Genomic DNA, 21,539 nt, shown 5'->3' with positions numbered 1-21,539 from the left:
CTATATTTTATTTTTCCTACAGGAAAAACAAAGTCACTTTTGTTTTTATGACATTGTGGTGTCAGAGGCTTAAACCCTGTCCATTCTCTGAGCAAGCACAGCACAGTTGTTCTCAAACTCTCATGTAAAAAGTCTGTAACTTACAATAGAACATAATCTTGTCTAGTGAGTACTCCAAAGCATGCGCACAGATCCCCTTTCAATTCTTATTAAAGCATAACAACCTCCATTCAGATTCATTTACAAACATCTTCTCTAAAATGCAGCAGAAAAATACTGCAGCTACATTGCTTTGTTCTTTGCAGTGCAATGTATATAGCAAAACATACCAAAAAAAAGAGTACAAGGAGGCACATGGCACTGACTCCACCTCAAGTCAGATTTACAAGCAAGTATCTACATTTTGTGTTTGGTTTTTTTCAATACAGAGCAATCACTTTTACACAGAAACTAATCTGGGAAATGAACAATCAGCTTGACCATAGTATACTCTAGGACAAAAAATGTTTAGTTCCCTCCCCCATATGCTCCTCTATCTTGCTACATTTGAATTAGATGAATGTCAAGTTGCAATATAAAAACAGCTTTAAAAAATATACAAAGTGATTTTTTTAAAAAAGGATGAGAACGTTTGTGGAAACCATACACGGTAGTGCATAGGAACAAAGCTCTGCCAAACATCATCATAACTACAGGATCAATTGTAAGAGAGGCAATGATAACGGTGAGCTTCTAAAATTTCAAACCATTTTTGTTCGGTTTTAATACTTCAGAAAAGGCTTATCTTCACTATTTCACCAGTTACACCATTATACAATTTTACAGTATTAAACACAGACACCTTTGGCTGCCAAAAGCCTACGTCTCTAGCTCAGACTGTCTTGTTAATTTGCGGACATCTGCAGTTCTTGCATGTCAAAGTGAACTCTACATTCTAACCAGCTGTACAGATAATCAGAGAAAGTGAGAGTCAGCTCTGTTTTCATCTAGTCCTGCTCTTTAATAAGGGTGGTCTCACTTCTGAGGCTATACACTACTTGTAAAATTTTAGAAGGAAACACAGGCAAGCATTTTTCTTTGTACTTTATCAAGCATCCTGACAATACTGAAGCCTTGGCAGAGTGCCCAGAAGCTCACTGCAGCGACATCTAACCACAGAATGGACTTAGAAAGTATAAATAAAAATAAGCAGATTTGGGGGGGGGAAGTCTAGAAGGCCTAGCATTCAGCAACTTGCAAATAATTTGAACACAGGAATAATTTGAATACAGGACTATCGACCTTGTCATCATGCTTTGAAAAGGACTATAAGGATTATAAAAATGCACTCTTTCCAGCATAATTTGTTAGGAAAGACTTACTTTTTTTTTTTCTGCTTAAAAGGTACAGATCTTTCCTAGCAAATTGGATTTTAATTCTTTTTTTCTTCCTGGAGAGGTTGAAGAGAGTGGAATGCAACATAAGCATTCCAATTATGAAATCACAATGTAAAAACCCAATCAGTAATCATTAGGTGTTTAAAGAGCAGTTATTGCTCATACAATAAACCAGCGTCACACTGCCTCTTCTGGTTTGCACCATTTACCAGTATAAAAACAATATATTAACAGTGCACCTACAACACATACATGCTTTTTAACAGAGTGGTCCACCCACATTTGGGGCAGACGCTTTATAAAGGATAAACAGCATTTTTCCCCAGCTGAAAAAAAGTACAGTCCAAAGATGACTGCATTATGGGAAGGTAGATGCCTACAAAGCTGCCGAACTTGGACTGATAGGCAAAGATCCACTTAATATGCAATACAAAGGCACTAACAAAGAGAACATTATTAGCATTTCAGTGTGAAAGCTTTCCTCCTCCTTTCACTTTACAGTAAGGATCAAACTCTATTGTGAAAGCTCTGGATTTTCTAATAAGGAACATTTTCTTAGAAGAAAGGCTCCTTGGTTTAAACGGTGCGGTGAAACTAGAGATAAAAAGCATCTTTATTCTTTGCAACCAGCATATCTGACCAGTAACTAGAGGTCAATTCTTTATTATGCACTATAGTACATACTATAAATGCACTTACATGTGTTTCTAAAAGTACCTTGCATAGAAACACATTCAAGCTGTGTATCTATGAATTCAGAGATCAATGTACTTCATTATATCGTTCTATCATTTAAATTCTTAATATTAAGCTATGAATTAGATTTCATTCCCACCTCAACCGCAGGGAAGCTATTGTTGAGAATATGCTTTGGAATTGAGGAAATTGTCTTCAATATTTCCTTGGAAAAACAAGTTTAATTACCACAGCTAAAATGACAGTATTAGAGCAAAACCTTATCTTAATACATATAGCAATCAAAACAACAGAGTTCTCTACAACTTTAGTATCAAAGGGCTTTGGTTGGGATTTGTACATGCAAGTCTCCCCTATTCCATCTTACCCAGTAAGGGTGAAAACAGCTTCATAAAGACCGCTAAGGATACAGACTAGGACTTAGTGCCCTTCCCTTACATATGGAAATCACTTCTGTAGTGCCCATGAATGGGCACCACAGAAATACCACAAAAACGTGGCAAAAATACTACTTCTTCCCATGCTGTCACGTAGAAAGCCTTCCCATTTTATTTTTCATTCTTCAACCTCCTGCTGGGATCTCTTTTTTCACGTAGAAGCAGTAGGGCAGACATTTTGGACTTTGACTGACAGCTTTGATTGACAGGACTTTATTTACTTGCAGGCAGAGCTGTAACACTTAATGTAACGTATCTGTTGTGGGATGGTTAAAAAAAAAGGCAGGGAGAGAAAATTTATTAATTCTGACCTCAAGCTTAAATTAATATTGTGATATGCTGGAAAGCCCACAGAAAGCTCTTCAGCCTACTCATAACAACCAACAGCATTTTCCAAATATTTTAAACCAAGACTAATGCAAAGAAAAGGCGAACGTTACATCAACACCATCCTGTGGTTTATGTAACAATACATCCAATTTTTCTTTCCACTATTTTTAATTGGTGAATTACGTGTGGAAGTCTGTACTGGTGAACATATTACCTGTCAAGATCTGTGTGTCAGTCTTATCTTCCATATGTTTCATGTTATCTGTGTTCAAACAGCACTGCTGCTCTGTTTTCCTGACTGAGAACCACCTCTGCAACTACTCTAAACTCTGCCAACCCCTGTCAGAAACCTGTGGAAGTTGATTTCAGGACTCCTGAAGGTCTATCATTTGCAGGTTACAGCACAGCCAGTTCCAGTGAAAAGCCATTTGATCCTTCATCTTGATGGAGTGAAAACATACTTGCCCCACAATTTTACACGTGATTGAATTAACATTTTATCTATTTCAGTACTCAGTAAAACAGGTACTCCAAGGCAAGCTTATTCTCACAAGATTATCCTGAAGAAATGTGTTGGTAACATCTTTTCAGACTCATTGGAAGACCAGTTGGAAGGGATCTCTCTGAAGGACATCCAGTCCAACCTACCCCTTAAAGGGGAGCTATTCGCAATGCTAGATTAGGGCTGACCTGGGAACCTCCCTGGGTGAAGATTCCACATCTCTCTGGCTGACGTGCTCCACTGCTGCACCCCCATCCTGGGGAAGAAGTTTCTCTTAATGTGCAACCTAAAGCTCACAAATATCTTGATGTAATTTGAAGTGACTTCTAAAATCACACTTTTCCTATGTGAGATTTTCAGCACAACTCTACCCTTGAGCAAACACTAAGCATGAATGTATCAGAGTTACATACAAGTGTAACACACACCGTAATTACGTATTTCCAATACTACAGCTATATCAGCATATATCATGTAGACCAAGTTTCCTTTCAAATCTACCCAACTAGTTCAAATAGCTTTGGAACACAACAAATAGTTTTCAATTTTAAGCAGCTTTAAGATAAAAAGAAATTCAGGCTTTTATCCTACCATCTACATTTGGTCTCTCTCAGCTTCTGCAGCTTCTACAGCTAGTTTAGCTTTTTCCTCATACAGCACCTTTTTTGGCTTTGAAGAACAGGCACATCTGTTAACACTTCTGAAGACTCAGAAATGATATAACTCGATCACTGCTTTGTTATGCAGGTGACAGCATCTGAAAGCAATAAAGATCTTTCTAGCTGCAGCAATGACATAAGCAGTGGATGGGCGAGGGGAAAGCAAGGGGTGGGGAGAGAATGAAAAGCAGCAAGAAAAGTTTGCCAGTACAAACACCACCTTTGTTTATGCAAGTTTTAATCGCTCCCAAGATAATATTGTTCTGCAAAATATGTGTTTTGTCAAGATCAAAGTCCTTGCACTCTATGCAAATCTGCATAGTAGTTCAGTATTGAGCTCCCATAAGCAAATAAAGCCTTTGTGAGAAATGCATACCATCCCCATAGTTAAGAGATCACCCTTACTTTTTTTTCAAAACAGTAGCAAAGAGGCTGAGGTCTGAAGATCTTCAGAAACACAAGAGGAGGAAAAAAATTCACATTGGACATGAAAATTCTGTGGTTTATGTAAGGTAAATGCATTGTTAGTTAGTATTTCTGTTGTTATTGGAAGCAGCAGCAAAGACATGCTCTCTCATATCCTCTTTGCAATTTTGGATAGCACCTTCTGTACTTCAGAGTGAAATCCTATTCACTCGTCTTTACTTACAAGGCTGCATTACCTCCCATTGATGGTACGAGACCCATTAATGAAAATCCACCCAGAGTAGTACATGCAGAGTAACTTTTCCAGTTATTTATTCAGAGCAGTAATCCTGCACTACATTTAAGGCTACATTCTTTGCATTTGAGCTTGCCAAAGCTTCAAACATTCTGTAAGTCTGTCTCTCAAGGGACAGATGCATAGCCTCTTCTGGGAGCACTACGCCAGCTGGAAAGGTGACCACTTCCAGTGGCTTGTCATTCCCTCTTTGACAGCTGAGTTGCTAAAGCAGGCACTTCCAAAACAATGCAGTCAAGATGAACTTAGGAAGCTTAAACAGAGCTTATACATAGGTCTTTGCTGGCACAGCTCAACGTGATTTTCTGCACTTGGGAAACAACTTCAAGTTTCCTCTCACTTGTGTTGCTGAGAGCTCAGAACTTTTTGGTTTAGAAATTGCATTTTGTTTCCTGAGTTAAAGATCTCACCATGTCAAAGCAGACGACAGATTCATACCTCGATCCAGCAAGTGGGAAACAGAACCTGCATCCATTTGCACCACCTGAACAATTTTCACATTTATGACAGTTAGAATGAAAAGCAACACTGAAACCTGAAGAACAGTTTAAGTCATCTGCAGGGAAATCAGCTGTTTCAGCCTTCAATTCACTCAAATCAAGTGTAAATTTTTAGTTAAGAACAACATCATTGCGCCAGCCCAAAACTCAGATCTCGGGTCTTAAAATACTGGGCTTTCTCTTTTACTTTACATGCTACACGAAAATCTCCAGATGCAGGAGTACCCACAGCAGTATCACCTCCTGACTTCGTTTTTAGTTCTCAAAGACAATAACTGAGACACGACTTAGAATGACTGGGACAACTGAGACATGACTTAGAACAATTGGGACTTAAGCAAACAACGCCCCCTCAAATCTTTGTCAAATGCCAATGCAGAATATTCAAAGACATAACCACTTGCATGCCCATATATGTAAAATCAAACGTAAGATTTTTCAGTTGAGAAATATTTAGAAATAATGAATTTAGGTGGCAAAGAAAAGAATGGATTTTCAGTTCTGGAAATGGCTTCAAATTTCATTTACAGTTAAAAGGAAATTAAAATAAAATCAACCTGGTTTTTCACAGGCAGAGTTATTCTGCGTTACAGATGAACTATGAAGATACAAAGTCACTCAGTATGGCTGTGCCAAACCAGCTCAGTCCAGCAAGGATTATAGGTTCAGGCACAGCTCTGCACATGGTCCCAAAGCCTGCTCAGGTTGGGAAGCTGCACAGATCATTTTGTCAGGCAAAGAAGCCTGAGACACTGATACGCCTGTAAGGCCCTAAAACCCTGCACTGCCTCTCTGTACTGTTGCACATACACAGCAACAGGTAACTTAGGGGCAGAAAGGTGAATTCACCTGGCTTACCCAAAGCTTTGCTTATACCCTTTATTCAACTTGAAAACATCCATCTCTGATGTGGACATTACCAATATTTCTCAAGGCCCACTTAACAGAGTAGTAAAACTGAGGTCACAGGCAGAGCTTGAAAGGAACTGGATGATGTATGACAGTGCTCACTATCCTTACCTTTAGAAACCTTTGATAATCGTTCCCTCAGACTGATTACGTCCTTCCCAGTAGTAGTATTATCTAAATCAGACTTCTCCAGCTTGTTTTCTTTCCAACATATCAAGACAGAAATGCAACAGTTCCAGTGACAATGGCTTGTGATAACACTCATGTCAGCATCATGCACTCCTACTTCATGCTACATTTCAGTCATGAGTTCAGAACAGACTGCTTAATCAATTATAAATGCCACCTTTTATGATGTTTTTCTTTGCAGGAAATCCAGATCTAAATGCACAGACATCTTTTCTCTCAAGATGCATAAGTACAGGCAATATAATAAGTCCTTTAAAATTGTGACAAGTGGTTGACAACTATTTCCATATGTACATTTGTTTTATATAATCTGAATGCATTTGTCAAATATTTTTTAGTAAATTCATATAGATTAATAAAAATCTGGTTTTAAGTGTTTATTTAAAAGGCTTTATCATCAGATATAGAGTAAAACAATTTAGACAATGCATTACAGCAGAACAGCCATTAAAATGATACAGCCACAAATTAATTTTTTTTCCACTACAGGAAGATCTGGCAAAGTATTTAAAATTACATTTCCCTAGGGGTAAATGAGAACTTTCATGATGAAAGACCTAGAATAACAAAATAAATAATCACAGTCTCTTTTAGATTTATATCTTTATGTACATATAATGAAAGCGTTACAATGCAGACAATACTGCTTCAATGAGATCTTGAAGACAAACATAAAGCACTTTTAACTTATGATACAATGCATTCCTACTTTATTATTATATCTAGGTAGGCTTTGTTCAGGGTTTAGTTTTTTCTTTTGTTTTGCTTAACTCCTTCTGCAGCATACAGTATCTAGCATGGAAACCGCCCCAAGTTTACTGACAGGCCTTGCTTTGCTGCAGCCACCCCACACATGGCAGGGGCATGCAGCACTAGACGGCTGTTTATTGTTGTATTTGCTTTATGCAGTTGCAGTTGTTGAATTATATAGGAGACACAACTTCTACTTAACACCTTTAAATATGACTTATGCAAAGTGCTTAGCTTAGCCTTCCACTTTACGTGCTCACAAGTGGTTAAAGGGCCATACCCTCCCACCTCACAGAAGCCAGGTGCTGGAGAATAATAATAGTAAAGTCATCAGGCTACTTTGTTTCATAGAATAAAACACTGGCAAAAATAATGGAATAAAATGCTTCTAGAGTGTCTAAATACACATTTGTGCATACACTCCAATAATTCTACGTAACTCCTAGACTGTAATTTTTCATAATTTGAAATCCTACAATTTACAGAGGCCTTATCGTGAAAGCACTCTGTAGATAAAATACAGCACTCTGCAAGGAGCTTCTCTCCTATACAGCTGGAGAAGCCAAGGGACAAGATTACCTGATTTCACAGAAATCATCTGCTAAGTAAGCCACAACTAGGGCTCCTGCACTTTTGGCTTCCATGTCTCTATTGATAGCAGTAGAGCCCAGCATCCATCAGACACCAGTGTGCTCTGGACCTTGTAGTATGAGGTGAGTCTGCGTGAAAAATAAAAACAACAAAAAGCTTTCCATCATGGTAGAGGACTAATTAAAAATAAGAAAGCTTTCCGTGTGGCAGTATCAAAGGAGTTCACATCTCTGACATGATAACAACCAAACCCAAAATATTACCCTTGAGAACGTAAACAGTAATTTAAAATTTGCTACTTCTGTTTCCAACTCCCTTTACTACATTTAAACAAAAATCTTAAAACAGCAGCAGGGTATTTTAGAGTTACACATAATTATTCTGTGTGGTGCAGCCTGAGAAATTAAAATGAAGCAAGCTTTATTCTTGCAAGTTAAGAAATCAGAAGACTGAAATGGATAAACATGCTGCTGACCTTGTTCAAGCCGCCTAAGAGAGCCTTACCGATGAGATAGTCATCCATAAAAAAGGTCTCCTGGAAAACATGATGCTACTACTATTTCAGAGCACCCAGCTTCACAATTGTAGAAGTAAGCCTTCTGCTTTAATGATCTTCTGTTTTAGCCCATCACATAAATCTTACCACATTTCTAAATGGTTATATAACCAAGGCAGCTAAAACCAGAAATTAAGCACCAAAAATGTTTATATGTCTGATAAAGTATCACTGTGTTTATCTCAGTTACAAACAGCATGGAGAATGTTCATTTTTCACGCAGCTCACATCAAAACACCACAAGTTCCAAGAAATGGCTCAAATATATACCTTAAAAAAAAAGGCATGTATCGTACAGGCTTTTAGTTGCAAACAGTAGATAGGAACGATAGTCTAGCTGAGGAATAAAACAGAAAAAAGTGTTTCCCAGTCTAGAAATAAGACATTTTCTTTCAGTTTCCAGGCCAAGGCATTTTTTGTTTTTATACTCACAATTCTGATATGTGAATTGCTAAACCTGCAATAAGGTACCTAATACTTTAACAGTACCCCAACACCCTGGGAAAAGTGCACTGAAGCACTTGTGTGTTAGAGTAAAGTAGATACTTAGCAACAAAAATTACCCACACCTTTCTGACATCTATCATAACAGAGAATTGGAAGATGCCAAAGTGTTAGAAGGCATTTCTGAAATTAATAGTTCAGCAACTGAGATCTGACTTTTAAAGATTTCTAGAGAATGTCCAAATAGATTAAAAGTCCCATTACCCCTAATGGGACAAGTATTGCCTATTTACCTGGAGCAACACTGAACAATACAAAATCAGCATGGTTTTGACAGAAAATGATTGTGTGCAGAGCAGCAGTGTGGAAGTCCCCAGGTCCCTGTGCTTTGAAACAACTGCTCCCCATCCTGGCAGGCAGGCAAAGCAGGGAATGCAGAAACTTACTGTCCAATCCTTGAAGGAAAAACAAAACCAAAAACGAGAAAACAGCAAGTACCCCCATTTCTGTGCAGCTACTGAGGAACTCGGATGCCCTGGTGATTGTTAGTAATGGGGAAGGCATAACTGATTTGATGCAACTCATCTTCAGGATGAGTCAACTCTTGACTTTAGCAGCTCACTGAACAAGTGGATCTCATTTACAGGAAATACACAGTTAAAGCAGTGTGGCAAGAGACTAGTATTAGGCAGAACTTAATCAGTTTGAAGTTGTGTGCTTTATTTATAAGCACTTAGTTCTATGTTTTTCCATTACGGAAGATTAGTGAGTTGAAGAAGATTACACTCCTTCCTATCCCAAATTTTGGAGACAGGGGAAAAACATTATTGCAGACATGGTAATCTGAATCAGGTGAGTGTTTCAGGCAGCCACATACCCATGCACAAGCCATCTCCCAAAGTCAAGCCTTTATTTATAAAGTCTGTCTTTAAATGACAGCACTATAAAAGTGCTCACAGTAATTCCTAACTGAGATTGCTTTAAACCCATTACATTCCCTGCAGCTAGTTTTTAGCATGCTCATGCTTTGCATTATTTGGAGTACGCACAGTCTTATCAAGGTCTTCTGGTGTTAAAAATGACTGAGTGAAGTTTCTGAAAATACATGGAATATCCTTTCATATTTAAATCGGGTACATTTAAACTTTTCTGTTCTACATGGACCATTCAATCCATTTCACATTTAATCTGAAGTTACAGCAACCTTAACTTGCCACGAGTGCGTTAATCAGTATAAGAGCATAACATCTATGACTTTGTCTAAAACTTTATATTAAAAAAGGATAAAGCACAGTCTTATTTATTCACAAGAAAAACGCAAAGCATATCTAACTCACAAGGTCATTCCAAATACACACATCACAGCACCATGTTTTGTACGAAGTATAAAACTGCCTTTTCAGCCTGTATTGTGACCTGCATTTTGAGGTTTCCTCCAGTGTGTTTGCTTTCAGTTTCTTGTGCACAACAAACCATATGGGAATATTTTCATTTGGGCTTTAATTCCCATGTTAAAAACCCGCTTGGGCTCCAAAAAAAAAAAAAAAAAAAAAAAAACCACACCACACAATTCTCTTTTCCATCTCACCTCAAAAACAAAATTAAAATCCAATCCAACAAAAAGTGAGAGAATTAAATTTGATTTTAAAAAAATCAGCTGAAGGCTGGTATTTTCAAAAGTATTTATGTATCTAAAGATACCGATTAGCATTTATGTAAGCTTTTAAAAGACCTTTAATGTAAAAGAATTAATGAAAGTTACTCACCTGCACCTTTTGCCACCTGAATATTTTTGAAAAACTGGTCCTTATTGCATTCATTGTTTAATAAACATGCATAGCTATACCTTATTCTCCCAATTAATAAAAAAGGACTAATCTGAGTTAAAATATTTCACTTCAGATTAACAACTTTTAAATCATTATGTAACACTATAAGCATGAACAATTATTTAGAAAGAATAAATCAAAAAAGGAGGAAAACTGAATCAATTCTACTCCACTGTAGCACTTATATTCACTTACATTTGCAATGATTGCAATACCTGGTCAGATGAAATCTGATCCACTGACTTAAGTTTTAAATAAGGATGCTCACTGAGTGTTGTATTTCTCTTTATGTCATTAAAAAACCCTAGCAATTATAAGCAGAATTATTCATAATTGTGTGAAATCCAAGTAATTGTGAAGTCACGACTGTTTAATTTCTAAAAATAAGCTTTTCATTATTCACTGAATGCCAATTACATGCCAAGAATTTTTAAATAAGTCCCAATATTGCAAACAGAGAAAACAAGCTCTTTTTTTGTTTTGTTTAACGAATAATGATTCAGGCACTTTCTTACAGGAGAGCACCCACACAATTTATCACCACTTTCATCTGTCATCCCACACATTTGGCTTTTGCTCATATCAACATTTTTCAAAATGAATTATTCTCCCTCTAGTTATGATACCAGTTTTGCAATCATTAGGGCTAGCAAAAAATGATAGAAGCATCAGGTTGTTGAAATGGGAAAGCAGTTTGTGCCATTTGTAAAAATGTGAATTTTTGAAGTCAAAAGTCTCTTACAATTTATCATCTGCCTGAAAACCTTTCAGCAGAAGTTATTATGCCATCAGTTTTGTAAGATGGTGAATAATCAATATAGAAATTCATTAAATAGCTACAAGAGAAGAAATCAGATCATGAGTTTCAACTCATCCTCTGATAATCAGATAGTCTGGTGAGTAGAAAGCAAAGAGAATGGCACAGAGAAAGTTAGCCACTCGGTCTTCCTCCCTTGATGATTTGAAGTGGTGAGATTTTATCACTGAAGTAGTGGATAGTATCCTGCAAGAGAAAATACTCAAAACAACCTCGTATAAAGAGTCTTGCTTCTCACTTCATTGCTACTATTTAGATGTCCTAATTTAACAGGATGCCAAAACTGTATTCTTTACCAAATACTAACATGCTGTATGACAATAATTAATATAAAAGCTTTCTTAGAAAATTATTTTTAAAGCTGTCATTTTAAAAGGCTAAAAGCTACTAAAAAGATTTTACTATGCATAATATTATCATAACCTGACATCTCAACTTGCCAGAGTGTGAAGAAAATACTGTACCTCACTAGAAAGCCCAGAGAGATATCAAACTTTAACAACTCCTCTACTTTATGAGATGATTTCTCATCTTTGGTAAGAGCCAGAAGAACGAAGAGTTGAAGGTAAGGAGTCCCCCATTGTCAAAATGGAGAACCACCAGTGAGTCTGAAGTACCAACTGACACACAGACCTCTTATGGAAGCTCAATTTATGAGGAAAGAAAAAGCCAGAAACTGTCAGGGGACCAAGAGAAACGTCAAAAATACTGATTCCAAACCCAACATTTGTTGGAGACACTGACAATGTTAAATGTCAGCATCCCCAACAATATTAATGTTTGCTATACACACGAAAACAGGATTCAGTAACATTTAAACAAAATCATCATCTACATATGTAAACATTTATTCAGCAATCATATCTGAGGAGAGGGCTTAGCACCTGATTCCAGGGACAGCAGATTTCATCTTTCTGACTTAACCAAGTCTCTGCTGAAAGCTGTCCTACCAAAGAGACTAACTGAAGCAAGTCTTGTTCATTTGATTACCTTTTATATTATCCTGAAAACATGCCCAGATCCTGAGAGTCATGTTACTTTGCTGGTATAAAAACATTAGGGAAATAACTATCATATATTGCTTCCTGAGATTATATAATTCAATTATTCTGCTTCAATGTGAAAACCATAATCCCATTCCTATTCCACAGAGACCAAAAGAAGGTTGAGGAGGGAGTAGACGTATATGCAAGAGAGATAAATTATATCAGGTCACTCAGATAAGTAGAAATAATTGGAGAAAAGAGATTAAAACCTTCTGTCATGCGTGTATGGTATGGGTGTCATATCTTGCCAGATTTTTTTTCTCTCCCATGAAGAAGTCAGCAAATCTGCTGAGGAGTGGGTGTTCTGTGGAATGAATCAAAGGTGTCTAGAAATGGCAATACAGAAATCTAGCAAAAAACTTTACTTTTCTGAAACATGCTAAAACTAAAAAAGAAGAAACTATGCCCAAGTGAGACTGTAGTAGGCGTCACACTCTTCGTTCCAAAACCTCAATTAACTTTCATTCACATACTGCCAGGAACAAAATTCTCCTCAATGTTACATATCAGTTGTTATAGTGGGACAAATATCAATGCTCTCTTGCCTCTAGCTTTGAAATAGCATTGATATTATTACTTGATAAAGGAGGTATCACTGATTTCTCCCACCTCCCTGCACCCTGTAGTCACTAACCAAGGGCTGAGATATTCACTGGTATTCTCTGCAGTCTCTTTCACTACAGAAAAGGAAGTGACTAACAAAGTTTCTCAGGAGCCCCTATGCTTGAAGGAAGATCAAGAAACGTAATCAAGCAAGTATGAATTTCAACACACAGTCCAACTCTTGGGAGGAAGGAATCTGTATGGTTTTCAGGCCATCCAAACCAAGCCTGGGCAGACTGAGTCAGTCAGCAAGCCGTGTAACACGAGTTATTCACACTAGCAGAAGGCTCAGACATTGCTAATTCACTTAAAGCAGCAGTGAAATTGCCCATGGCACCACAGTCTATGGCATCCTATAGCTAGGAGATTTCAAAATTAGTGGGTTGTTTTGGGGTTTGTTTGGGTTTTTTTCTTTTTCATTTCTACATAGGGATAGCTTATGATTTTGCAAAGAGAAGATTATTTTAATTAAGTGACCAGCTTGTATACAAATTAGAACTGACCAACACAATCCTTGGGGTTTGCGTGCATGCCATGGAACCTCAACACATTACGTGGCCAAACATGCTATTCACAAGAAATCTATTCATTAGATAAATTTCTAGGGGAACATCAAGCTCTCATTTCTTTCGCCCTCCTAGCATTTCCTGGAAAAGGCTGTTTCTCTTCATAAGAACACTACTTTACCACTCTGCACTTCTATAAATAACTCTATGAACATGATTAGATAAGTCCCCCTTTTCCAAGATGACCCTCCTGCACAGTCTATGGAGTTTCTCACTATCCCACCCACGGGCTGCTGCTTTGCTGGCTGAATCTCTGACCAGCACACAAAGCCACGTTTCTCTGGTCAAGAAGCGAACGGGATTCCCTGCAGAGCCTTTATGGCTGTCGAACCGCCTGGAAGAGTTTAATGCCAAGCAAGCCAACACCATCCCTCCCCTCAGGGAACACATCAGCCTAGGAGATGAGTAAATAGCAAACACTGCAGAAACGGGGAGCATAGCTGAGCAGAATTGATCCCTATGTTCTCAGTACTGCACAGTGAGAAAGAAGCAGTATGTGAGAATATGCTATTATCACTTATGGAATATGAAAGCAGTATCATCACTTTTGGTCAATGATTTGAGAAATGTAGAAATAAAATTCATTCTTCTTTTGGATAAAAAAATATGAACAAGATATGTTTTAATGTACTACAAGGTCAGCCAGCTTGACCTTTCTAATAGATTATCATTTGTCAAGCAGCTTGCTTAAGTCCCGATTTCTTGGGAGTGTTTTACTGATGTACTGTATAGGCTAGAAGTAAACTAATTTGCTCAAAGTTTTCAAAAAGCACAAAAATAAACTTCCTGAACAATTCTTGCTGTGTGTCAGAAAACTCGTATTTTGAGTGAGTCTTACAGAATGACAGCTAAACATTTACAATCATGAAAGCAATATTTGCTAGTACAGTCAAGAGCCCCAAGTTTAGATAACTAAAAATGAACACCTAAATGAAAATTCAGTAATCATTACAACAGGGTTTTTTCTATGGGTTTATGTATCCTTAGAATTTGCAGTAGTGCACCAAGGGAATGATGATCATCCTGTTATCTTTAGGCAGCTAATCACAGCTGACCAGGAGTAAACACTCCAGATTTAATATTGAGCACATTAATCAAGCAGTTTAAAAGAGATTCTGTAACTGCTATGTATAAGAGAGGGTCATAAACAATTGTTAGTCTCCAAGAACACACATCTAGTCAAATTGCTTACCAAAATTATAATTAGCCTGTCATATGTATAAATGTAGACAATTACTTTATCATCTTTTCCTTTAATTAGAATGGTATTTTTTCTAACTTTCATTCTTGAACTACTGAACAATGACAGCAGTGCCATAATTCCCTAGACAGCCAAATGTTTAACAGAAAAGAAAAATTCTTCCTTGAATTTTCTTTTCTTCACTATGTCCAGTATCAGTTTTTAAATTTTTCTACTATTTTGTTCTTCCAGAGTACTGGATAGCTGCAATTTTGTGCATGTAAATCTTGATAGCAGCAAACCATTTAGCTCTGCTCTTCATTCCCCTTACAAACGTACACTGCACTGAAAACATGACAATACCCAGTAGGACTCACAAGGCTCAATACAGACTAGCAGAAAGTTCTTCTGAATAGAAGACCAGAAAAGAGTACACTAAATGCAATTACAAGTGTATGCCACCTTTTCTTTTCCATGGTTTGTTCTGCTTTACCTAATTAGTTAAAAAACAGATATATTTTAGATACTATACTGAGTAATCCATAATGCAATGTTTGTTTGTTTTATAATGAAAAAAGAAATCCTATAAAATTTCAGAATGAAAAATTTCTTAAAACCTAACACATCTAACAAGGTAATCAAATCCAATTCAGAGCACCAAAACCAACAATTCAGTTGCTCATTTTATGCAGCAGGATTCAATAACCTAGGAGAACCCAGCCAGCCTTGTTCCTATTTGGGTAACTTCTTGACAGACACAGCAGGTAAGGAGTGAAGAAAGAAAGCGGGGGGAAAGCCACCACACAGAACAAAACAAAAACCAACACACCCCCACCCTCCCAAGCCAGGAGGTTTCTGTACTTTTCCTGCCAAGAGAAAGAAAATGGGGTCTGCTTGTATATGCCTAGGTGCTGTTTGCATCTCTTTTGCATTTTAACAAATACCACACTGATCATGACCTGGTCAGTGTATATAAAGTGAAGAAAAAAATATTTTTATTGTGAAGAGTATTTACACACAGTAGTAAAATATACATATTCTATTAATGTTTGTCTCCATGAGAATTCTAACATGTACTGTAAACTCTGAATTATTCTAGCTCTTCTTGGAACAGCAGTGTTATTAAGCATCTAAACAGTCCTCCTTAATCTAATTGCACGAGTTAGAAATTCAATTTTACATTTCCCATTTAGTTGTTCACATTAACCTTTAGACCCCTTCAATGAAGCAACCTGTTTTTTAACTAAGAGTAGCTCAGTACTATGAGAGCACGAATATTATCTTTCGGCAAAGATTCAACAAGATTACAACTACCCTCTGATTAGGGCTCAATTTTTTTAACTTTGGGAATAATTCAGCCTTTATTTAAATTTAAACCTGATTACAAACTTCTCATTTGTAAGATTTTACTCTGTCAACAGGTTCCATTAAACTAATGCTAATTAAACTAATCCATATTAGTTTAATTAGCAGAGAAGTGAAAATGTCTCGGGACTCTCCAGATTAAGATACTCTACAATATATGACTTCCAATATTTACTATCAGAGTATCAAACTCCATCATTCAAGATACAGTTTTGTCTTGCCTAAATTTCTCATGTAATAATATACCAAAACTACCAGCACTGTCAATTTTTAAAAGTTATTAAGTTCTCATTATATTCACAATTACTTACACAGTGGCATAAATACACAGTCATACCCAAGCAACTAGTAGTAAAGCAACTGAACTGTATAGGTATAAGGACATTTTGTACATAAAATTAAACAAGTATTTATCTCATATATTTATATACCATATAAATATATATATGTAATCAACAATGCCCCATCATGACTATCATGCCAAAGAACGTGTCAGATAATACGTGCAAGTTACAAACTGAGTCGAGTTGAAATGAAAACCAGAGAGAAAACACTGAACACACTGGCATTTCCACAGGCATTTTTCAAATCATAACCATAATGACTTTCTAGACCAGCTAAATGTTACAATTCAATATCCGAAGAAAAAACATAACATATGCAAAGCAATCCACACTGCACTTTCAATGAAAAAATAATACAATATCTTCTCATCTACACATACCATTTTGTTCACATGATACTGTTCAAAAGCAACTTTAAAAAGAATTTGTTGGGAATAACTGCTACTCATTAAAGCATTTAATATTGGTGAAGATAGAAAACAAACAGAAAAGTATGATCTGTGTCTCCAGAACAAGTGAACAGCCAAAAATCCAACAACTTTAAATATCGGTTGTACAAGCAAGGGGCTAAAACAATACAAAGAGGGGACACCCCCAACTGCCCCGTATTTCTGTATTTTAACCAGAGATAAAATTCTTAGCAACATGGAAGATTAGGAGATGTGTTCCAGCAGAAAGAAGCTGCCACTTTTTCAATTCACTGCAAAGCAAGCCTTTGCCAAAATTACTACGTTGCATAAAAGTTCTGGGAAGTTTTTCTGGACAGAATCATTGCTACTGCTGAAGTTGCTTTAATAGTCTGTAATCACCCACAGAACTGTTTTGTAAACTATTCTCAATGTGTTGCCTACTAGTTTCTACAGTGAATTAAGAAATTCTCATTATTTCAAATAAAAATACTGCAAGAAGTATGAGAAATAAGGCAAGGACAAAAACTAAGGTAATTTTTAATGTAACTCCTTTAGTAAAACACACATGTCAAAACTTTTTCAGAAACATTAAATTCTTAAAAGGAAATCATACCTGATACTCTTCTGTTGTATCGGTTAACAACTGGAGCTGCAAAATAAACAAATGAAAATTACAAATGCTATTATTACAAATTCAATGTAATCATATTCAATAATCATGATAAATTTTTACTACACAAAACCCACATAAATCTCTTTTTTAAAAAAATGCTTCAATATAAAGCTTTCATCCACTTACTTGCCAGCCAATGACTGTTTATTCAAAGTTAAAACATTATTTTCCAGAAGGCCATTACATGCTACGATCGAGGGTAAGCAGTTTTGGGGGTTTTTTTACCCAGTTCTGAAAAAAAAGATACCTCTACAGAGATTATCCAATCTTAACCCAGCCCACTTAGCATTATTACAAAACATTCAAGCACTTTAAGTTAGCTATACCTACTTAATAGGGATCAAAAGCTGATGGAACTTCATAGCTAAACCATTCTATACTCCTGCACAACACTGGCCTTGTAACTGTTCAGGCAGTGCTCCTGTACTAACTCCAGTCATTTATCCTTGACCAAGGCTATCTTCCATAAGGGTAGACATTTAAACTGAAAAATTCTGAACTGGAGGATCCATTGTTTCATTGCTTCTTTGTTCCTGTTGTTAGGTATACAAGGTATTTAAACTTGATCTCTAATTTGGGATGAACTTCCTGACTTTCACTATTCACATACATGTTGACAGTAAGCCAACCTTCAGTAAACAGTGTTCTTTCCCCCTTTCACCAAGTTACTGTCTTTGTGAATTGCTTCAGTCTCAATGCAAAAAAACAATCAACTTCACCCAGAACAAAACCAAAACACTATGCTCCCCTGCACCACTAACAACCAAAGTAATTTTATTCTGAATGCTTCACGCTTTCCCATTCCTCTTCCCCCTCAACAGATAATTGCATTTTTCCTGATACAACCAGTGACCTTTCTATTCCATTCTTTAAACATTTAAGAATGAGATCAGTCTTTATAACACATCAGAGCATATGCATGACAGAGCCAGATTTATTAAATGCATGCTACCAAAATCTTAATGATCATTTCAGAAGTTAGAAACTTTTGATTATCTCAGCACCACCAGAATATGAACAACAATGCTTTCTTAAGCAAATACACAAGAACTCAGCTTCTTTGAGCATTTACAACTACCCTGTGTCTATATTAAAACACATAACTGAGAATAATACCAGAAAAACAAGATCAAAATTATTATTGCATATTCTTTTGTAATGATAAAGGAAATAAAAAGGAAGGAAGGGGGGGAACAGGCTAAGTCCATAGAGTTTTCAGCCAAATCTATCAACACGGAGACAATGTTCAGCTTAACAAGCAGCTAAGGATCAAAAGCAAGATTATTTTGAATTTTACAATTTAGATCAAGACCTAAACTTCTGTAACACAGCATAATCCTTATAAAAAATAACATTGATGCAGTGTTTCAGACATCAAGCTTGAAGAGGTTCAAAAGACTGAATGATAAACCTTAGAATTCAAGAAACGTCATTTTCAAACCTTTAAGCCATTTTTGACAGCAGCAACCCTTCCTGCAAATAAGGGCAGCATATATTGCACTTGTCAAAGCACACCATGGATGCAAGAAGTTTACATCACCTTAAGGAGAGACAAGCATTTGGAACAGAGATCCATTCTGGTTTATTAAACAAACAGCAAACTCATGCAACTCCCTGAACTGAAAACGTTCATACATTTTGCCCTGTTCTTAACTCTCCCACGTGGGCCTGCCTGTGGCGACCAGTTGCAACAGAATACTGCTCTAGACATTCATCTGCCCTGCAACAGTACATTCATTCTTATCTCTAGTTTATTGAGCTGGTTTAACTGAGTAACTAACTCAAAGCTGGCAAGCAAATTTGGACCTTAAGAAATAGGAAAACTCACTTCATATCTAGAGATACAGACAAATGCCTACCAGTTCTAAGATATTGAAGAGCAAGAGAACCAAATTAAATTAGTTCATTTTGCACTACAAAATTATTTATTACAAGAGAAATACTAAATTCAAAACATTATTTGATAAGTTTGCAGTAAAAGCACCTCATCTAGGTCATAACAGTTTCAGTTAAATGGTTAACTAGTCTCATATATGGATTCAGATACTTTTAATCAACACCGTAAGTAAATGCATGATTTTATTTCAGACACTGTCTTAAACACGCAGTCTTTCTTCTTCACCTTTTAACTACTCGACCCATTTCTTACTCATGTTTAAGAATAACAGAACTAACATACTACAGAAAACTCTGGCATGCTTTGAGTACCATAAGAAAAAAATCCACATTTCTAAGACTATAGCTTCTTTTAGAATCTTGATTATTTTATTCCATAGCAGGGTTCAGTATCATCAAAATGGCATCAAGTTTTCCACAGTGTTAAAAATGAGAAAAAACATAACCTTTTAAGGACAGTTAAGAGAGCACTATTATTCTGCCTCCACAAAGCTTTTAAGATTAAAATGATAGTTTGCTTTTCTTACACCAGTGACAGTTTTAACATGTATAAAATTTCAGGTTCACTTTAATATGTTGTAAGAAGATGACTATTTTTATGCTAAAGAGATAGAATCTGATGTTTCCTACTACAGGAGATAGCATTTTCTTTTGTTCTGGCTTACCAATGAAAAGCGCTCTTTGTTTATGACTATTTTCAGTATTGCACAGGCAGTATAGCCACTCCTACGGCATCCTCGTGTTTTGTCATTAGAAGTACGTGGAGAAAAGCCTGGCATCAAGGACTGCTGAGAGAACAACTCATGAAGGTCCCACATACACCTAGATTAGTCAGTGGACAGATTCCAAAATATTAGATGGGGCGGAAGGGAATAATGCATTTATGGTTAACCCAGCCTATTTCCTAGACTGAACACTAACCTCTTACAGTGTAGGCAGAGGTGTGCTCTGATGGCTGTGCTGGTGTAAGAACACCACAATGAAACCAGCACACCAACCTGGTAGCACTCAGTAGAGCTGGTATCCTCAACAATAAAAAGAAATTGTTGCTTTGAAACAGGAAACAATTCTTTTTTTTGCACCCACATTCAAAATTTCCCTCCTACACACCAATGGGCCATGTCTCAGGCCAGTTACATATTAATTGCAGAAAATATAACGAGATTAAAAGATTTTCCTGCAAGGTGATTGTATAGCAAACTCTCCATTATGTCAAAACCTCAGGTACAGCAGTATTCAAGCTCAAAATGTCTTATACCTTTGGCACAGTCCCTGCTTTTACTTGGCTCATGGGAGCCAAGACCCAGTAATTGGGTAAACACAACAGAAACTGAGGAAAATTAAACCATTGTACCAGAAGAGACCAAAACAGCCCAATTTCCTCCCTGGCAGCCAAAGGCGAGTGACACCGGCAGTGGAAAGGCAGATCAAGTTGTGCATTCCACAGTTTTGCCAGACTCAGGACAGCAATCCTACTCCGCTGTTTAAGAAAAATCAGAGATGTCTGCTGAACGCATGCGTATTTTCCATACTGTCCTGAGGCACAGACTGAATTAAGCACTAGATCGGAACACTTAACAAGGGCTCTTTCAGATTGACAAAAATTACAGGTTTCTGCCTGTAGGATTCTTTTTTATTTACAACTGCAATTTCTAGAACCAGTCAGGTCTCTTGTTCAAATAGTATTTGAACTATTTGGTCTCTAGTTCAAATACTTATTAAATAAGTAGTTATCGACTTCATGTCAGTATCATTTAACCTTACTCATCATTCTCCTTTCCCTGCACTTGGAAAAAAGAAAAGAAAAATACACAACAGAAGAGTGGGCATTCATTCATATATCGATGAATGCCACATGCTTACCAGAAACACTCAGAGACAACACATATAAAGGTGCTCAGCTTCCCAATTTCAAAGACATTTTATACTACCTTCAATCAGCTAACTCTGCAAAAATTAGTCGCATACATATTTGCTAATAAAAGACTGCAGAACCTTTCTTCCTCAATGTAAAGGTATGTCATTTCATTTATTTAATAAAAAAATATTTTATTCATTTGTATAAATAAATCAATACTGTACATTCTGTTAGTTAAACTGACAAATGTACCTTATCTCAAACAGCAAACAGGACTACTGCCATGCAGCTA

At 36.7% G+C, this 21,539-nt stretch overlaps 2 protein-coding genes across 2 annotated transcripts in view; both read right to left on the bottom strand.

Moving 5' to 3' along the window:
* Positions 1-21,539, bottom strand: part of PXK (PX domain containing serine/threonine kinase like) — a 124,062-nt gene that overhangs the window by 67,648 nt on the left and 34,875 nt on the right. The window lies entirely within an intron of this gene.
* The window catches only part of PRKAR2A (protein kinase cAMP-dependent type II regulatory subunit alpha), a 64,794-nt gene that overhangs the window by 22,758 nt on the left and 20,497 nt on the right, over positions 1-21,539 (bottom strand). The window contains exon 2 of the mRNA XM_075762273.1: positions 17,434-17,469. Within this exon, the coding sequence (XP_075618388.1) occupies positions 17,434-17,469 (36 nt within the window). The remainder of the gene's footprint in view (positions 1-17,433; positions 17,470-21,539) is intronic.

Source organism: Balearica regulorum, chromosome 10, assembly GCF_011004875.1.
Source record: "Balearica regulorum gibbericeps isolate bBalReg1 chromosome 10, bBalReg1.pri, whole genome shotgun sequence".
Taxonomy (NCBI): Eukaryota; Metazoa; Chordata; class Aves; order Gruiformes; family Gruidae; genus Balearica; species Balearica regulorum.
This window is presented reverse-complemented; position numbering and strand designations above follow the sequence as displayed.